Source organism: Linepithema humile, chromosome 1 (assembly GCF_040581485.1).
Source record: "Linepithema humile isolate Giens D197 chromosome 1, Lhum_UNIL_v1.0, whole genome shotgun sequence".
In the NCBI taxonomy this organism is placed as follows: domain Eukaryota; kingdom Metazoa; phylum Arthropoda; class Insecta; order Hymenoptera; family Formicidae; genus Linepithema; species Linepithema humile.
In genome coordinates, this window is record NC_090128.1 from 41320201 (window position 1) to 41332814 (window position 12614).

Genomic DNA, 12614 nt, shown 5'->3' on the forward strand with positions numbered 1-12614 from the left:
ACATAACCTCTGTGATGTTAGATCTTAAAAAAGATAAAATTGAAGTAAAATACATTGAAATATATAAAAATATTTTTAATAATGTGTATTTTACTTCATATTTTGTATAAATATATAAAAAAGGAAAGAGGATTAAGCCGACGACACATGATATGATATTTTCGTACTAGATTTAGCCACTCACGAGAGCGAGTGTCTTTCGCTGCCTCTCGCTCTCGTGCTTAGTGGTTAAATCTAATACGAAAAATCGTACCATGTGCCGTCGGCTTTACTCTTAAAATACATGATTTTTATTACACTTACCTCGTAGATATCGAAGCACATGGAACATGTAGAAGCAGGAAGAAACACACGCAACACAGAGATCGGCGGAGAGAGACGCCCGGAAGCCGAGAGAGCTGCGCAGCAGATCGCAGCGCAGCTCTGTTATTACGCTAACGGGCTACGAGCGAATTAAAACTAAGATTTCTTTTTATGTTAATTGTCTTTTCGGCAAGATAAAATATCTATCATTTGTATCTTTTCGCTTTGTCGAAAAGATATAAATAACTTAAAAGATATAAGATCTTTATTTGTCGTAAAAAGAACAGAGCTTTCGTCGACTTTGAGTCATATTTCAGTCGACTATTTATTAACCATTTGTCGACTTTTAAAAATCGCCAAATAGTCAACAAATAGTCAATTGCTGTCGAGTTACAGTCGACTGTTAAAAGTCGCCTTTAAGTCAACTGAGAAAAGTCGGCTATCAGTCAACTAACAGTCACGCGTGTTGTGTGGGGAGCAGTATGTGGCGAGTCTGCAAAGTACATGTAATCAAAAAATGTGCATCATGTAACTATTGTATTTAGTACATGTACATAAACTTACAAATTGCTTGCATACATCCGCAGATTGCAGATTGTCATTAAAAATCTCCAGATCTTCACTCGTCTCCAGTGGAAAATCTGGCAGGAGGTTGTCAACCTCCTCATTCAGCACAGGTCTACCATGATCTCGGAGTTGATTTATGACGTGGTTGAGTTTCGTCATGATTGTTTTATAATATTTTAAAAACCGCTCCTCAGTCAACGGTTCTGAAACAAATGCACATTTTTGTTTATCAACAAATGAAATGTGTTTTTTTAATTTTTATATATATATACATTTGTTATATACATATTATATTTTCTAATAGAAATATCAATTAGTCTTGAAGTAAACTTTCATTTTTTAATTAAAACTAAATAAATCTTGCAATGAAATTGTTGACTGATGGACATGTTTATTTACCAATTACTGCAGTAATAGTCCGAAAATTATTCATGACTATGAAACTACTCGATAAAATGAAATACCAATTTGTAACTCTTTTGTGGAGAATAATGAGATTACAATGGAAATGAGAATGGGAAAACTCATTATAGTTCCTCGTTAACAATTTCATTACAATATTTGTTCAGTTACAATTTAAAACGGAACATTTTATAATTATAACCTGGTGCTCTAATTAAAAATGTAATTAGCAATGCCTATGTCAGTTTATACGTGAATATTATCGAATTATACATTACCACATGAACGAGCATTTCCTCGTTGTTGAAACAAGCGCCTCTGATCAGTGTCATCGAGTTGCTCTTCGTCCATTTCTTTGGAGTCATCATCGCTCTTCTGCATGTTCGACGACTCATCTTCAACTAAAGGAAAATAACATGAATCTATAGTCTTATTATTGCAACATCAAAGGTGTAAATCATTGAAATAACTAGGCAATTGAAGAATTTTAATTTCCCTGTTTTTTTTTAATATTTTGATTTGATAAATTGTCAAAACATTTAAAAAATTGAATTTTTATAAGAAAATATATCGATTGTTCTTCGAATATAAAAGCATAGCCTTTATTTGTACATATCATTTTTTATGTATACAAATTATGAACATAATATTACCTGTTCGCTGTTTCTTCAACGGTAATGACACTCCCTTGTGACATTCATTTCGTATGGAAGTAGGCAAAAGTTTCTTTTTGCAAGGGTTGGTTAATGACTTCGTCGTGACAATACCTTTATTTCTTTGACATGTATCTGTTGAAAAACGTTTCGTGTAATGTGTTATATTATTACATCAGTATCTATCTACGTTTCCGTAGATTCAAACAAATAAAATAAAAACTCACTTTGAGATTGCTTCTCATCCTTGTTGGTTGCCAATACATTTTGCCAGTGTCGTGATGGAGAATTCTCTACCTGAAGAGATGCGAATGCAATTTCTCTTTCAAAAACTGCATCGAAGTTTTCAAGCTCCTCGGATACATCATGCGATAACAACTTTTCGTTCTCTATAAAAATATCGACATGAAATACGTGTGTATTATGACATGGCAATATGAGAAGTTATGAAATATATTATTATCAATTGTGCAATATATTAGTATAAATTATAAATTATAAATTATATTAGTATTAATTATATTAGAAATTAAATATATTAGTTATATTTAACATATAAATTAATTATATTAGAAATTAAATTACATATATAGTATAAAATATATTACTATATATAAATATAATTGTACCTAAAATAGAGTTATGCTGCAATACGTCGACTAGTGAAAGTTCTGATACCGAAACTGTGACCGTAGGACTAACACTTTTCGCAGAATGATCACATTTCTGTTGGGCCTGGTAATTTCAAGGTGGTGGTACGAATGCACCTATGCCAATATCATCGTCAGTAGCTGAAAAATTCATATTTAATTAATTATTGATGTCATCATTAGAATGATTATTATTGTGGCTACTTGTAAATTGTAATATAATCTATTAATCAATTTAATCTTTAACAGTACCTGCTTCCTCTTCCGAGGTATCCTCAAGACGTACGGGTTTTTTGGTGACACGTTTCTTGGCCGGTTTTATTAACGCTTTCGTACACAGATCATCCGTATCATCATTTGTGGAAGCGTTCGTGCAATGCTCCTCTACTTGATTGGCAACTTCAATGGTCTCTGTTAAGTTTATAAAGACATTTTATTGTGATAATTCATTTTTAAAATATTATGTTTATAAATTGTTTTACAAAAAAATATTAACCGAAAGGTCCCAGGAGTTTACGATATTCGTACTTGATCCATCGGTCATCTGGTTGAAGTACATGCATTTTTTTTCTTATGAATTTCATGTTTTTTGGAGGCCAAAAAATGAACTTATGATCCAGATGCACCCAATGCTCAGGAACGAGAGAGCAAAAGTCTTCGCACAATACAACATAATATCGCACCATCTGCAAGTTAACGATTTCACGTCGACAATAATTACTGATGTAAAAGTGGCATTACATATTGATTGTTTTGAAACGTTAGTAAAACAACTTTGCGGCATATTTGGTCTGCAGGCCATATTTGTGGAGGTGACAGATTTTTTACTTCATATATGTGCAAGTTGCTCGAGGCACATGGATAATTCTGAATATCGTTCCTGTTTAAAAATGCACAACCAATAACGACAATAACATTTCCTCTGAATGCGATATGATTGATCATGACGATACTTCCATCAGCCATGAAGCAACAATTATCTGGTCTTTTATTTGATATTTCCAAATTTTTGAATTGTAAAACTCGATGCTCTCTGTGACAACCCATAGGAAGGTTGGACCTAACTGGTTTCTTTACCAGAGGATAGTTGAGATTCATACCACTTATATTTGCTGTTATTTGCGAAGATTTGGCCTGACCAATCTCCGATAATCGTCGATGAATTTGCTGCAATGGTTTCGCGTGTTTTCGGAGCAAACTTTTCAAAGTTTGCATGTGATTTTCAAAATCGAAAGCACTAAATCCGTCCAACGTGCCAAATGCCTTTACACTTTCGTTCAGATGAATCAAATTATGTACGTTACTCGTAACATACTCTTTCCCAGATAGCAAGTTGCCCGCAAGTTGCTATTAATTTGCTTGAAATTGCTTTATTAAAGTTGCCTTCAATATTGAGGAAAGCGGCTTCCGATTTTGTCTATTGGATTGTCGATTTTTATTGCTAGGAACAGTTACAAGCAACTTGATGGCAACAGTTGCCTTCTTACGAATCAGTCATATAATAGATTGTTGGAAATCATATGGCAACATGACGGAAATAGTTTCCACCTAAAATCTTAATTCCATTAGTTGCTAATAATCTGACGATAATTTGAAGGAAACCGTTGCCGTTAAAAAAAGACTCATCTGAGACATTGATTGTGTATCATGCAATATATATAGTGAAAATTACTAAAATGAGCAAATTTATTAATGTATCTGTGATTTGAGAGTCAATTCTGTATCATGAAATGTAGTGAAAATTACAGAAATAAAAAAAATTACTAAAAAGTATATAATCTTATTGTTTAATAAGTAATAAAATTGCTTACTTTTTGTAATTTTTACTACATTGCATGAATACAGAATACAAAATCGACTCCTAAATTACAGATGCATTCATTGCATACAGATGCATAAATTTGCTCATTTTTGTAATTTTTATTATGTTGCATGACACAATCAATATCCTGGTAAGATTTTGGTAGGCTATCAAGGTCATGCTTCACAATAATTAACCATAATTATATAATTGGATTCAAAAGTTTATTTAAAAAGTATCTTTTCAACATTCTTTTAGAATTTTCTTTATTAATGATTGCCCATATTCTGGGAAAATAAAATTTTTATAGCTATTATATATTTTATTGCTACCCAATTAAATAATAAGTGTCCTTACAAAATTAAATTAGACTTTCCAAACACTTTACAAAAAAAACAACACACTTATTGGCCAATCCAACACTATATAAATGAATATTTGTATCTACGCATTTTTTATATAAAATATATTTATGAAAATAAGAATGCACGTTAACAACATAAAAGAAACCGAAAATAAGAATGCACGTTAACAACATAAAAAAAACCGAAAAGATAACTTTAAGATAAAGATAACTTTATGAATCATTTGATGAGTGCTCATTTTCATCGCTATCATTTTCTACGTCTGTAACGTTATATTCATTTTCTGAATTTCTATTATCCCTGTCGTTATCATCATTTTCTGAATTTCTATTATCCCCGTCGTTATCATCATTATATAATGCATCTGCAGTTGCCTGCAAATTTCTCCGATTTCCTTGTACACCTGGATGTCTACCTCTGGCATTCCGGAATCGTTGTTTGGCAATTTTCAAGGATGCGACGATATTTTTTTGGAATTCTTCTCTGGTTGGTTTAGGATAATACCTATTTGACGCTACGGCTTCTGAAAAATAATCAATATTATAATCAATATTGTACACACAGTGGACTAACAAATATACACAAATATACATACGGTAAATCGCTTGACATAAAATTGTATTATAGAATGGGAATTTAATATCATTAATTCCCCACCATGTCATTTGTCCGGCTACTTGCATCGTTAAAGCTTCTTTTATACATTGATGCACGCTATCTTTTAATGTTATGCAGTTTAAAAATTTAAAGTACTGTACCTATAAACATACAAATTATTGCAATAAAAGTAAAAAAGGTTAATCAATAAAGAGATAAGTTAGTTACATGCTATTTAATATTCTGAATTATGTATATGTGTAAAAGAATAATTCCGCAAACGTTTCGATCTGTAATAAAGTTATTTTCGAATACGATGATAGTCATTTAGAAAATAAACATTAAAAATAAATAAATACAATATTAATTAAGACTGATTCTAACAAGATTAACGATTCAAAACTGTCGAGGTATAAAATAAATTCTGAAGATATACAAATTATTACATAATATAAATTGAAATATACATCTATAAAGCAATTTCTTTATGTGTATATTAAATATGAATTAATTTAATATTTACAACTTCTTCATAAACGGCGTTATCCTTTGTAAACATTTGTATTGCTTCTATTGTCGAAAATGGAAGAATTCGCGGCTTTGTAGGAATTGTATTAATAACGTTGCAATCGATTTTTCGCTCTATTGTATTCAATCGTTCATTTGTTCTTCTGAAATTAATTGATTATAATTAGTAATATTAATAAACAATGTGTGTGAAAATACTAAAATAAATATTTAACGGTAATAGTCCATCTAATTGTTTTAATGATTAATATTTCATATTCATCAAAACTTTTAAATAGATTGAATGAAACAAGTATATGTTTTTCTGAGAACAAAAATCAAAAATATTATAGATTATAAGAAGTTTCAAATTGAGAAATGTTTAAAAAAAAATTATATATATAACGTAGTAAACATATTAATAAAGTATAATTAGAAGCATATATTCTGAAACCAATCAATGATATCAAAACGATAATAATGTTCAAAATATGTTAGTTATTCTTGCATTCCTTTATTTAGAATCATTCAGAATAAAAAAAGAATATTTCATTACTTATTTAGTCATATTTTTTCAAATATATTTTACAAATTTTTGCTCAGAAGCAAACTTGTAACGTTTAAAAATTTTTATGAACTATTTATTAAAAACTTTTAGAGAGAAAGTAAATATATATTATTTAAAACAGAGTTATTATCTATTTTCAATTTTAGTTAAAATAAGAAAATATATACGTACTGCATTTTATGCTGTAAGTCGCGAAGTATTTCAATTACTTGCGATATTTCATTTTTTTCTCTTGCTATTGGTGCATTATTTTCCAATTGTATTTGATGTGATGGTATAACTTTTTGAAGTGGTTCAATTGATACGGTATTTCCCAATTCTTGTATGTGATATGATTCTTGCACTAATAAATTTGCATTTTCAACATTTGATACAGGTTGACAACATGGTTGTAAATTGTGTAGCAACTGCATCTCATTCTCCAAAGGAATACTATGTGGATAAATGGGTGATGATGTAATATTTTCCGAAACTTCTTTATGTTGTATGTTATTCTTCATTAAATTTCTGTTTAATTCTTGAGTTATATGATGAAAACTGTTTCCATTAATGCCAGATTGTTGTGGTGATATACTTGTTGCATTATTCGCTTTAAATGATTGAAAGTTGTTAATAGTCTGTTGCTGTGCATTTTCTGTAAAATTGTCTGTTGCATTTTGTCCAGTATTATTAGAAACATTTTGTCCAGTAAGAGGTATTGGGTGATATGGTAATCGATGTTTTTGATTATACGTTAGTGTGTATGGAGTATTTTGATAGGTCTTATCAGACATAATGCGTACCCTTGTACAGTTTGAATCCTTATTGAAATTAGAATTACACGGCACATTTTCATTATTCATAACATTATGGATATCTTGTAAAGTAGATGAAACTTTTTTCTTTGCTTTTTCTTCATTAATATACTTAGATTTTTTTTTAACCTTCACTCCTTCTTCGCTCGAAGTAGTTTCGAATCGATGTGGTTTTTTACATAATCTTTTTGGACGATGTATGGATCTAAAAACAAGACAAAAATAATCTAAACATTAATATTGTCAACATAAACATAAAATAGTAATAATACTTTTTCTGTAACAGTAACTGTAATTGTAAAAAATTCCCACAATATTTTAATAAGCACAATATTTTGAGCGCAATATTCATCACGCTATACAGGATGTCAATTAAGTCCCGGGACGGCTGAATATTTTCTCATGTAAGGTATTTTTGAAAAAGGTCAAGGTCATTTCTGAAGTAATTTTCAACGAGGAATTCAACGGTGACCTTCAATTTGACCTTGAGCTTGACCTTCAAGGTCATTTCAAGGTTAGGTTAGGTTTTTTAAATAGAAACCCCTATTTTTGATTCCAAAATCTAATAGCTGGTGTCAAGAGCTTTTCAAAACACTATAATGAAGTTATTTTTCATTAAGTACTTTTCGAGTTATGAGGCTTGTAAATTACAGTATTTTGACATAAAATACAAAATATCTTGTAAAACATTTAATTTTTGGGAATCTTACTTTAATACTTTTATGCATAAAATAATAAGACGAATCAATTGGTATAAAGAAAACACATAGTTGCTTTCAAGAAAAAATATGTAGTTTGCAACATGCAACTGCATACTTTTTCTTGAAAGCAACTATGTGTTTTCTTTATACCAATTGATTCGTCTTATTATTTTATGCATAAAAGTATTAAAGTAAGATTCCCAAAAATTAAATGTTTTACAAGAGATATTTTGTATTTTATGTCAAAATACTGTAATTTACAAGCCTCATAACTCGAAAAGTACTTAATGAAAAATAACTTCATTATAGTGTTTTGAAAAGCTCTTGACACCAGCTATTAGATTTTGGAATCAAAAATAGGGATTTCTATTTAAAAAACCTAACCTAACCTTGAAATGACCTTGAAGGTCAAGCTCAAGGTCAAATTGAAAGTCACCGTTGAATTCCTCGTTGAAAATTACTTCAGAAATAACCTTGACCTTTTTCAAAAATACCTTACATGAGAAAATATTCAGCCGTCCCGGGACTTAATTGACACCCTGTATAAAGATTTGAACAAGCAACATGTATCAAATTCTTGCGAAATAAGTTTGTTAACGACGTGAAAATACATACATGAAAAGTATAAAATGTACATACACATATACAATTACCTTTAAATATTTTAAGATGATCGATGTGATATGTGATGTGACAATTTTTTTATGCAAAAAATGTTTATAATCACTTTTGATAACAAAGTTTATTGTTATTTACATAAATACCATACTTTATAATTATATATATATATATATATATATATATATATATAATTAATATATTATTATATATTATTATATATATATATATATATATTATTGATAATATATATTATTATTATATATATTATTATTATATATTATTGATAATCAATAAAAAAAGAAAATTTTTCTTTATTTTATAGCATTACTGCAACGATAAATTCGTCTTTTATTATATTATCTTGTATTACTTCATTATTAGAAAGACAACTAAAATAAGGCATTTTAAAACATTTAGCTTTGATATTTTTTAATAGAATAATATCATAATCATGAGCTAATCTAGAACACTTGTAAATACCGACGGAGGATGAGTTGATGCCAATATTGTTAAAATCTGTTACTCGTAGAAATTTTTTAATAACAATAAAAAAATTATTTTCACATTGTAAAATATTTTTTACGCAACATATATTTGAGTCTGATAAAATACAACAATCGTCTTGTTGACTAATACCAATTGTAATATCCAAAGTTTTTAAAAATTTGTACTGGTCATACATCCTAGAATTATTGTCAGCATAAGGTAATGGACCCTGCTCGTGTTTTTTCCACACTTTTATATAATCATTTTGTACAATAGACTTCCTTTTGCATTGTTCTTGCTCCGCACGCCTTGCAGCAATTTGTTGTAAGGAAAGATGTGGTTTTCTACACATTCTTTTGAAATTAATTATGCTGTTTTCATAAGGAAATGCTGAATAACTATCTAAAGGGCCAAATCGAAGTACATCTTCGATTAAATGTAGAATTCCATGTATATTGTATGATAAAAAAGTTGGGCCATAAATGTCTTCAGAAAGCAACACAAATTTCTTTATAGCTATTTCAGAAAAAACTAGATTTCTATTTGTATTATATACCGACGAAACAAGAATGCGCATGGAAATATGGAAAAGTAAAAAATGATTATATACGTAATCTTTAATAACTCCTTTAAAACATACTATTCCAACATATAACATAATTTGACGCCACTGGGTGGCTTTAAATTGGTCACAGTCAACAAGCGATTCAACACGGCGTGCAAATTCTCGTGGACAATATTTCGATAGAACCTTCAACCGATTTGAAATAATTTCGATTTGAATTTCCGATAATTTAGTATTTTTCGTATAAGTCCCGCGTAACCATGTCAAAGTTAATTTTTTCATTACTCCTAGACAACACAGATGCATATATTCAAAGACAACATCTTTAACCATATTGAAAGATAAATAAGATAATGGACTTGAGCCTTTATGATGCTCCTGATCTATTTGTTGTTTGTATTCTTCATTTGTGCGTTGTGTATGCTCAACACCTCTAAGTACCATATATCTTCCAATACTAAACCCGTTAACTGTGCATTTTGAGCATGGACTGGAAGAACAGTGACCTTTATGTCCTAAAATAAATGCTCTAGCTGGCGCATCTGCGATAAAGCATCGTAATTTTATTAAGAATTTTTTATTTTTAAAGATAATTCCACCTTCATTAAAAATTTCATGTAAATCGGAGTTACAATACTGGAAAAACTCTTCTGCACTGTTAGGTTTTTTTGGACCTTTATATATGCCTACAGTTTCTGGAATAGATTTTGGAATATTAGCAATTCTGCATTGAATTGGCCAAATATCATGTTTCCCACTTTTATATAATTTTGCACCATCCGTACTAATATCAATTTCGAGAATTTCGGGAATCAATGACAAATTTACATATTCAAGGGTTTGAGCCAGACATTTCTTTACCCCAATATGTAAATATTCTCCTGGCTCAATTTTATATAAAATTGAACGAATGTGTGGTGTGAAGAGCAATGTTCGGATATCTTTGGGTAAAAATGTTAAGCAACTATGACTTCTTAAAACTGTTAAAATACGGTTACCCAAAATGTGATTTGCATCAACTAGAACAGCTGCTAAGTTTTTCTGAAAAATTACTTTATTATTTGTATTCATAACTTTAATCCTATCTACATTGTTTATACATGAATGAAGAGAATATTTATTTGCAGCAAGTTGTGCAATCGGAGCAAAAATTTCTTGTACAAAATAATTTTCGTTGCAGTCTTCAAAATTTTGAGGTTTTATAATATATTCTTTAACATTTTGAGATTCTATATTTTCAGCAAAGTTTTCAAGCGAAATATTTACAGGACTACTATCTATCAAAAGTGATTTTTTAACACTAATTGCTTTTTTTATCATTTGTTTCTGATGGGCTAATCTTAACCTTTGTTGCCTTTTTGATACAGCATGAAGAGACTTGTAGTAGCGCGAATTGTTAGTTTCCAATTGAATTTGCTTCATTTTTAAATTTGAATTAGATCCAGATTATTTACACTGCGAAAAAATTAAAATAAATAGGTACATGTAATTAACATACAACTTCTTGTTCAGTGAATGCATATAAATTGTTGTATAACTTTAGGAACGAAATTTAAGCGCATAATCTTTTATATTGTAATATTTTCTATTATATAATGAAAGTTTTAAAATAGAAAAGTGCAAAAAAGTTTCCAAGCATAGAACTAAACCACATAAAATAAAGTTTTTATTCAATAAAGTCATTGTATTACAATGTGACTTTATTACCAATGCTTTAATAAAAATGTTTGAATCTTTTATTCATACTACTGGACATTTAGATGTATCACTAAAAATCAAAATACAATGAATCATATTGGAAACTCACTTCGCTGGTATTCTAGTAATCAAACAGCTACGATATATAAAGTTTATATAAAAAAAATATCGAAGAACATGTATGTACATACATGCGTGCAGGAAGAAACAGAAGAAGAATAGAAACAATTAAATAGTGCAAGATTAATTTGATAAATTATAAATAATTAAAATTTCTTTAAATGTATTTTTCTCATTAATTAAGTTTATGCAAATATGCACTACTTTAAAATGTTCCACATATGCATCAGTTTAAAATTAAAAAGTTTTTAAGATTATTGATTGAAAAATTGACATTGAGTATACTAACAGAACAGAATTTGTAATGTGTTATTTCAATTTTGTAATATAAATACATATACAAATAATTAAATATTTAATTTTTTAAATAAAATAATTATCAAATAATTACCACTAAATTTACTTATATAAAGATTCTGTTCTATTAGATCTTTTGTTAATCTTTAATCCAAATTTCATAAAAATCCATTGAAATTTGTCATATAAAATACATTCTCTTCCTAGAGTATATTTTTCATGCATTTAATCAATATAAAAATGTTTGTTTAGATACTTAAGTCTAAGTTTTTAAATTAAAATCACTTTTTATATGCAATATGATAAAAAATATTATAAATAAAATAAAATAGTATGATAAATATGATAAACATAAAATAGAAAATTTAAACATTTTTTAATTCCATGCTAAATTTTCACTTTAATGATACAGTCTTTTTAGAAACAAAGATTGATTATTTTAAAATATGACTCTTTCATTTGGCTCCATTTATAAAATATGTTGCTATAATAAAGTTTGAATAAATATTTCTTATTGTTATTTGTTTTACATTGTTCAAGTAACACATGTAACAAAAAATTTAATGAAACAGTCTAAATTTTTTAATAATCTGTATTTAATTTTAACACTATTATTACTTTAAGATTCAATGTTTCTTTTGAAATATTTATGAATATAATTTAGAAGATACAAAATCTTTAACAATAACATATTTTAACTAATAATGGGCTCTTTTTATAAAATAATTTTAATTACAGAGCAGTATATTAAGAGTTAAAAGCTAGAACTCAAATACATTAATGTTTTATTTTAATTTTTATTAATTAATTTATATTAATTAATTTGTATTTGCAAGTAATTTTAATTTTTATTAATTAATTTGTATTAATTTGTTAAATTGAGCACCAAGATCTAGCTTAGACTCTTAATACACTACTT

General features: G+C 28.4%; 2 protein-coding genes across 6 annotated transcripts in view; both read right to left on the minus strand.

The window, feature by feature from the left end:
* The window catches only part of LOC136998567 (uncharacterized), a 31867-nt gene that overhangs the window by 8248 nt on the left and 11005 nt on the right, over window positions 1-12614 (minus strand). For all 3 annotated transcript variants that reach the window (XM_067351441.1, XM_067351433.1, XM_067351439.1), the window contains exons 2-9: window positions 3072-3261; window positions 2828-2986; window positions 2555-2716; window positions 2153-2314; window positions 1926-2060; window positions 1551-1673; window positions 868-1073; window positions 304-796 (exon numbers count right to left, since the gene is read on the minus strand). The gene's annotated coding sequence lies outside the window, so the exon portion shown is untranslated. The remainder of the gene's footprint in view (window positions 1-303; window positions 797-867; window positions 1074-1550; window positions 1674-1925; window positions 2061-2152; window positions 2315-2554; window positions 2717-2827; window positions 2987-3071; window positions 3262-12614) is intronic.
* On the minus strand, window positions 4579-8640 carry LOC136998582 (uncharacterized). 3 transcript variants are annotated; one of them, XM_067351518.1, is made up of 6 exons: window positions 8562-8640; window positions 7196-7412; window positions 6585-6845; window positions 5862-6009; window positions 5337-5499; window positions 4579-5264 (listed from the first exon to the last, which is right to left on the minus strand). In XM_067351518.1, the coding sequence occupies exons 2-6, from the start codon at window positions 7246-7248 to the stop codon at window positions 4954-4956; spliced, it is 936 nt and encodes a 311-aa protein (XP_067207619.1). In that variant the 5' UTR covers window positions 7249-7412; window positions 8562-8640; the 3' UTR covers window positions 4579-4953. The 3 variants fall into 3 exon arrangements, with proteins under 3 accessions (XP_067207619.1, XP_067207614.1, XP_067207608.1); XM_067351513.1 differs by having other exon boundaries at window positions 6585-7002; XM_067351507.1 differs by lacking the exons at window positions 7196-7412; window positions 8562-8640 and having other exon boundaries at window positions 6585-7189.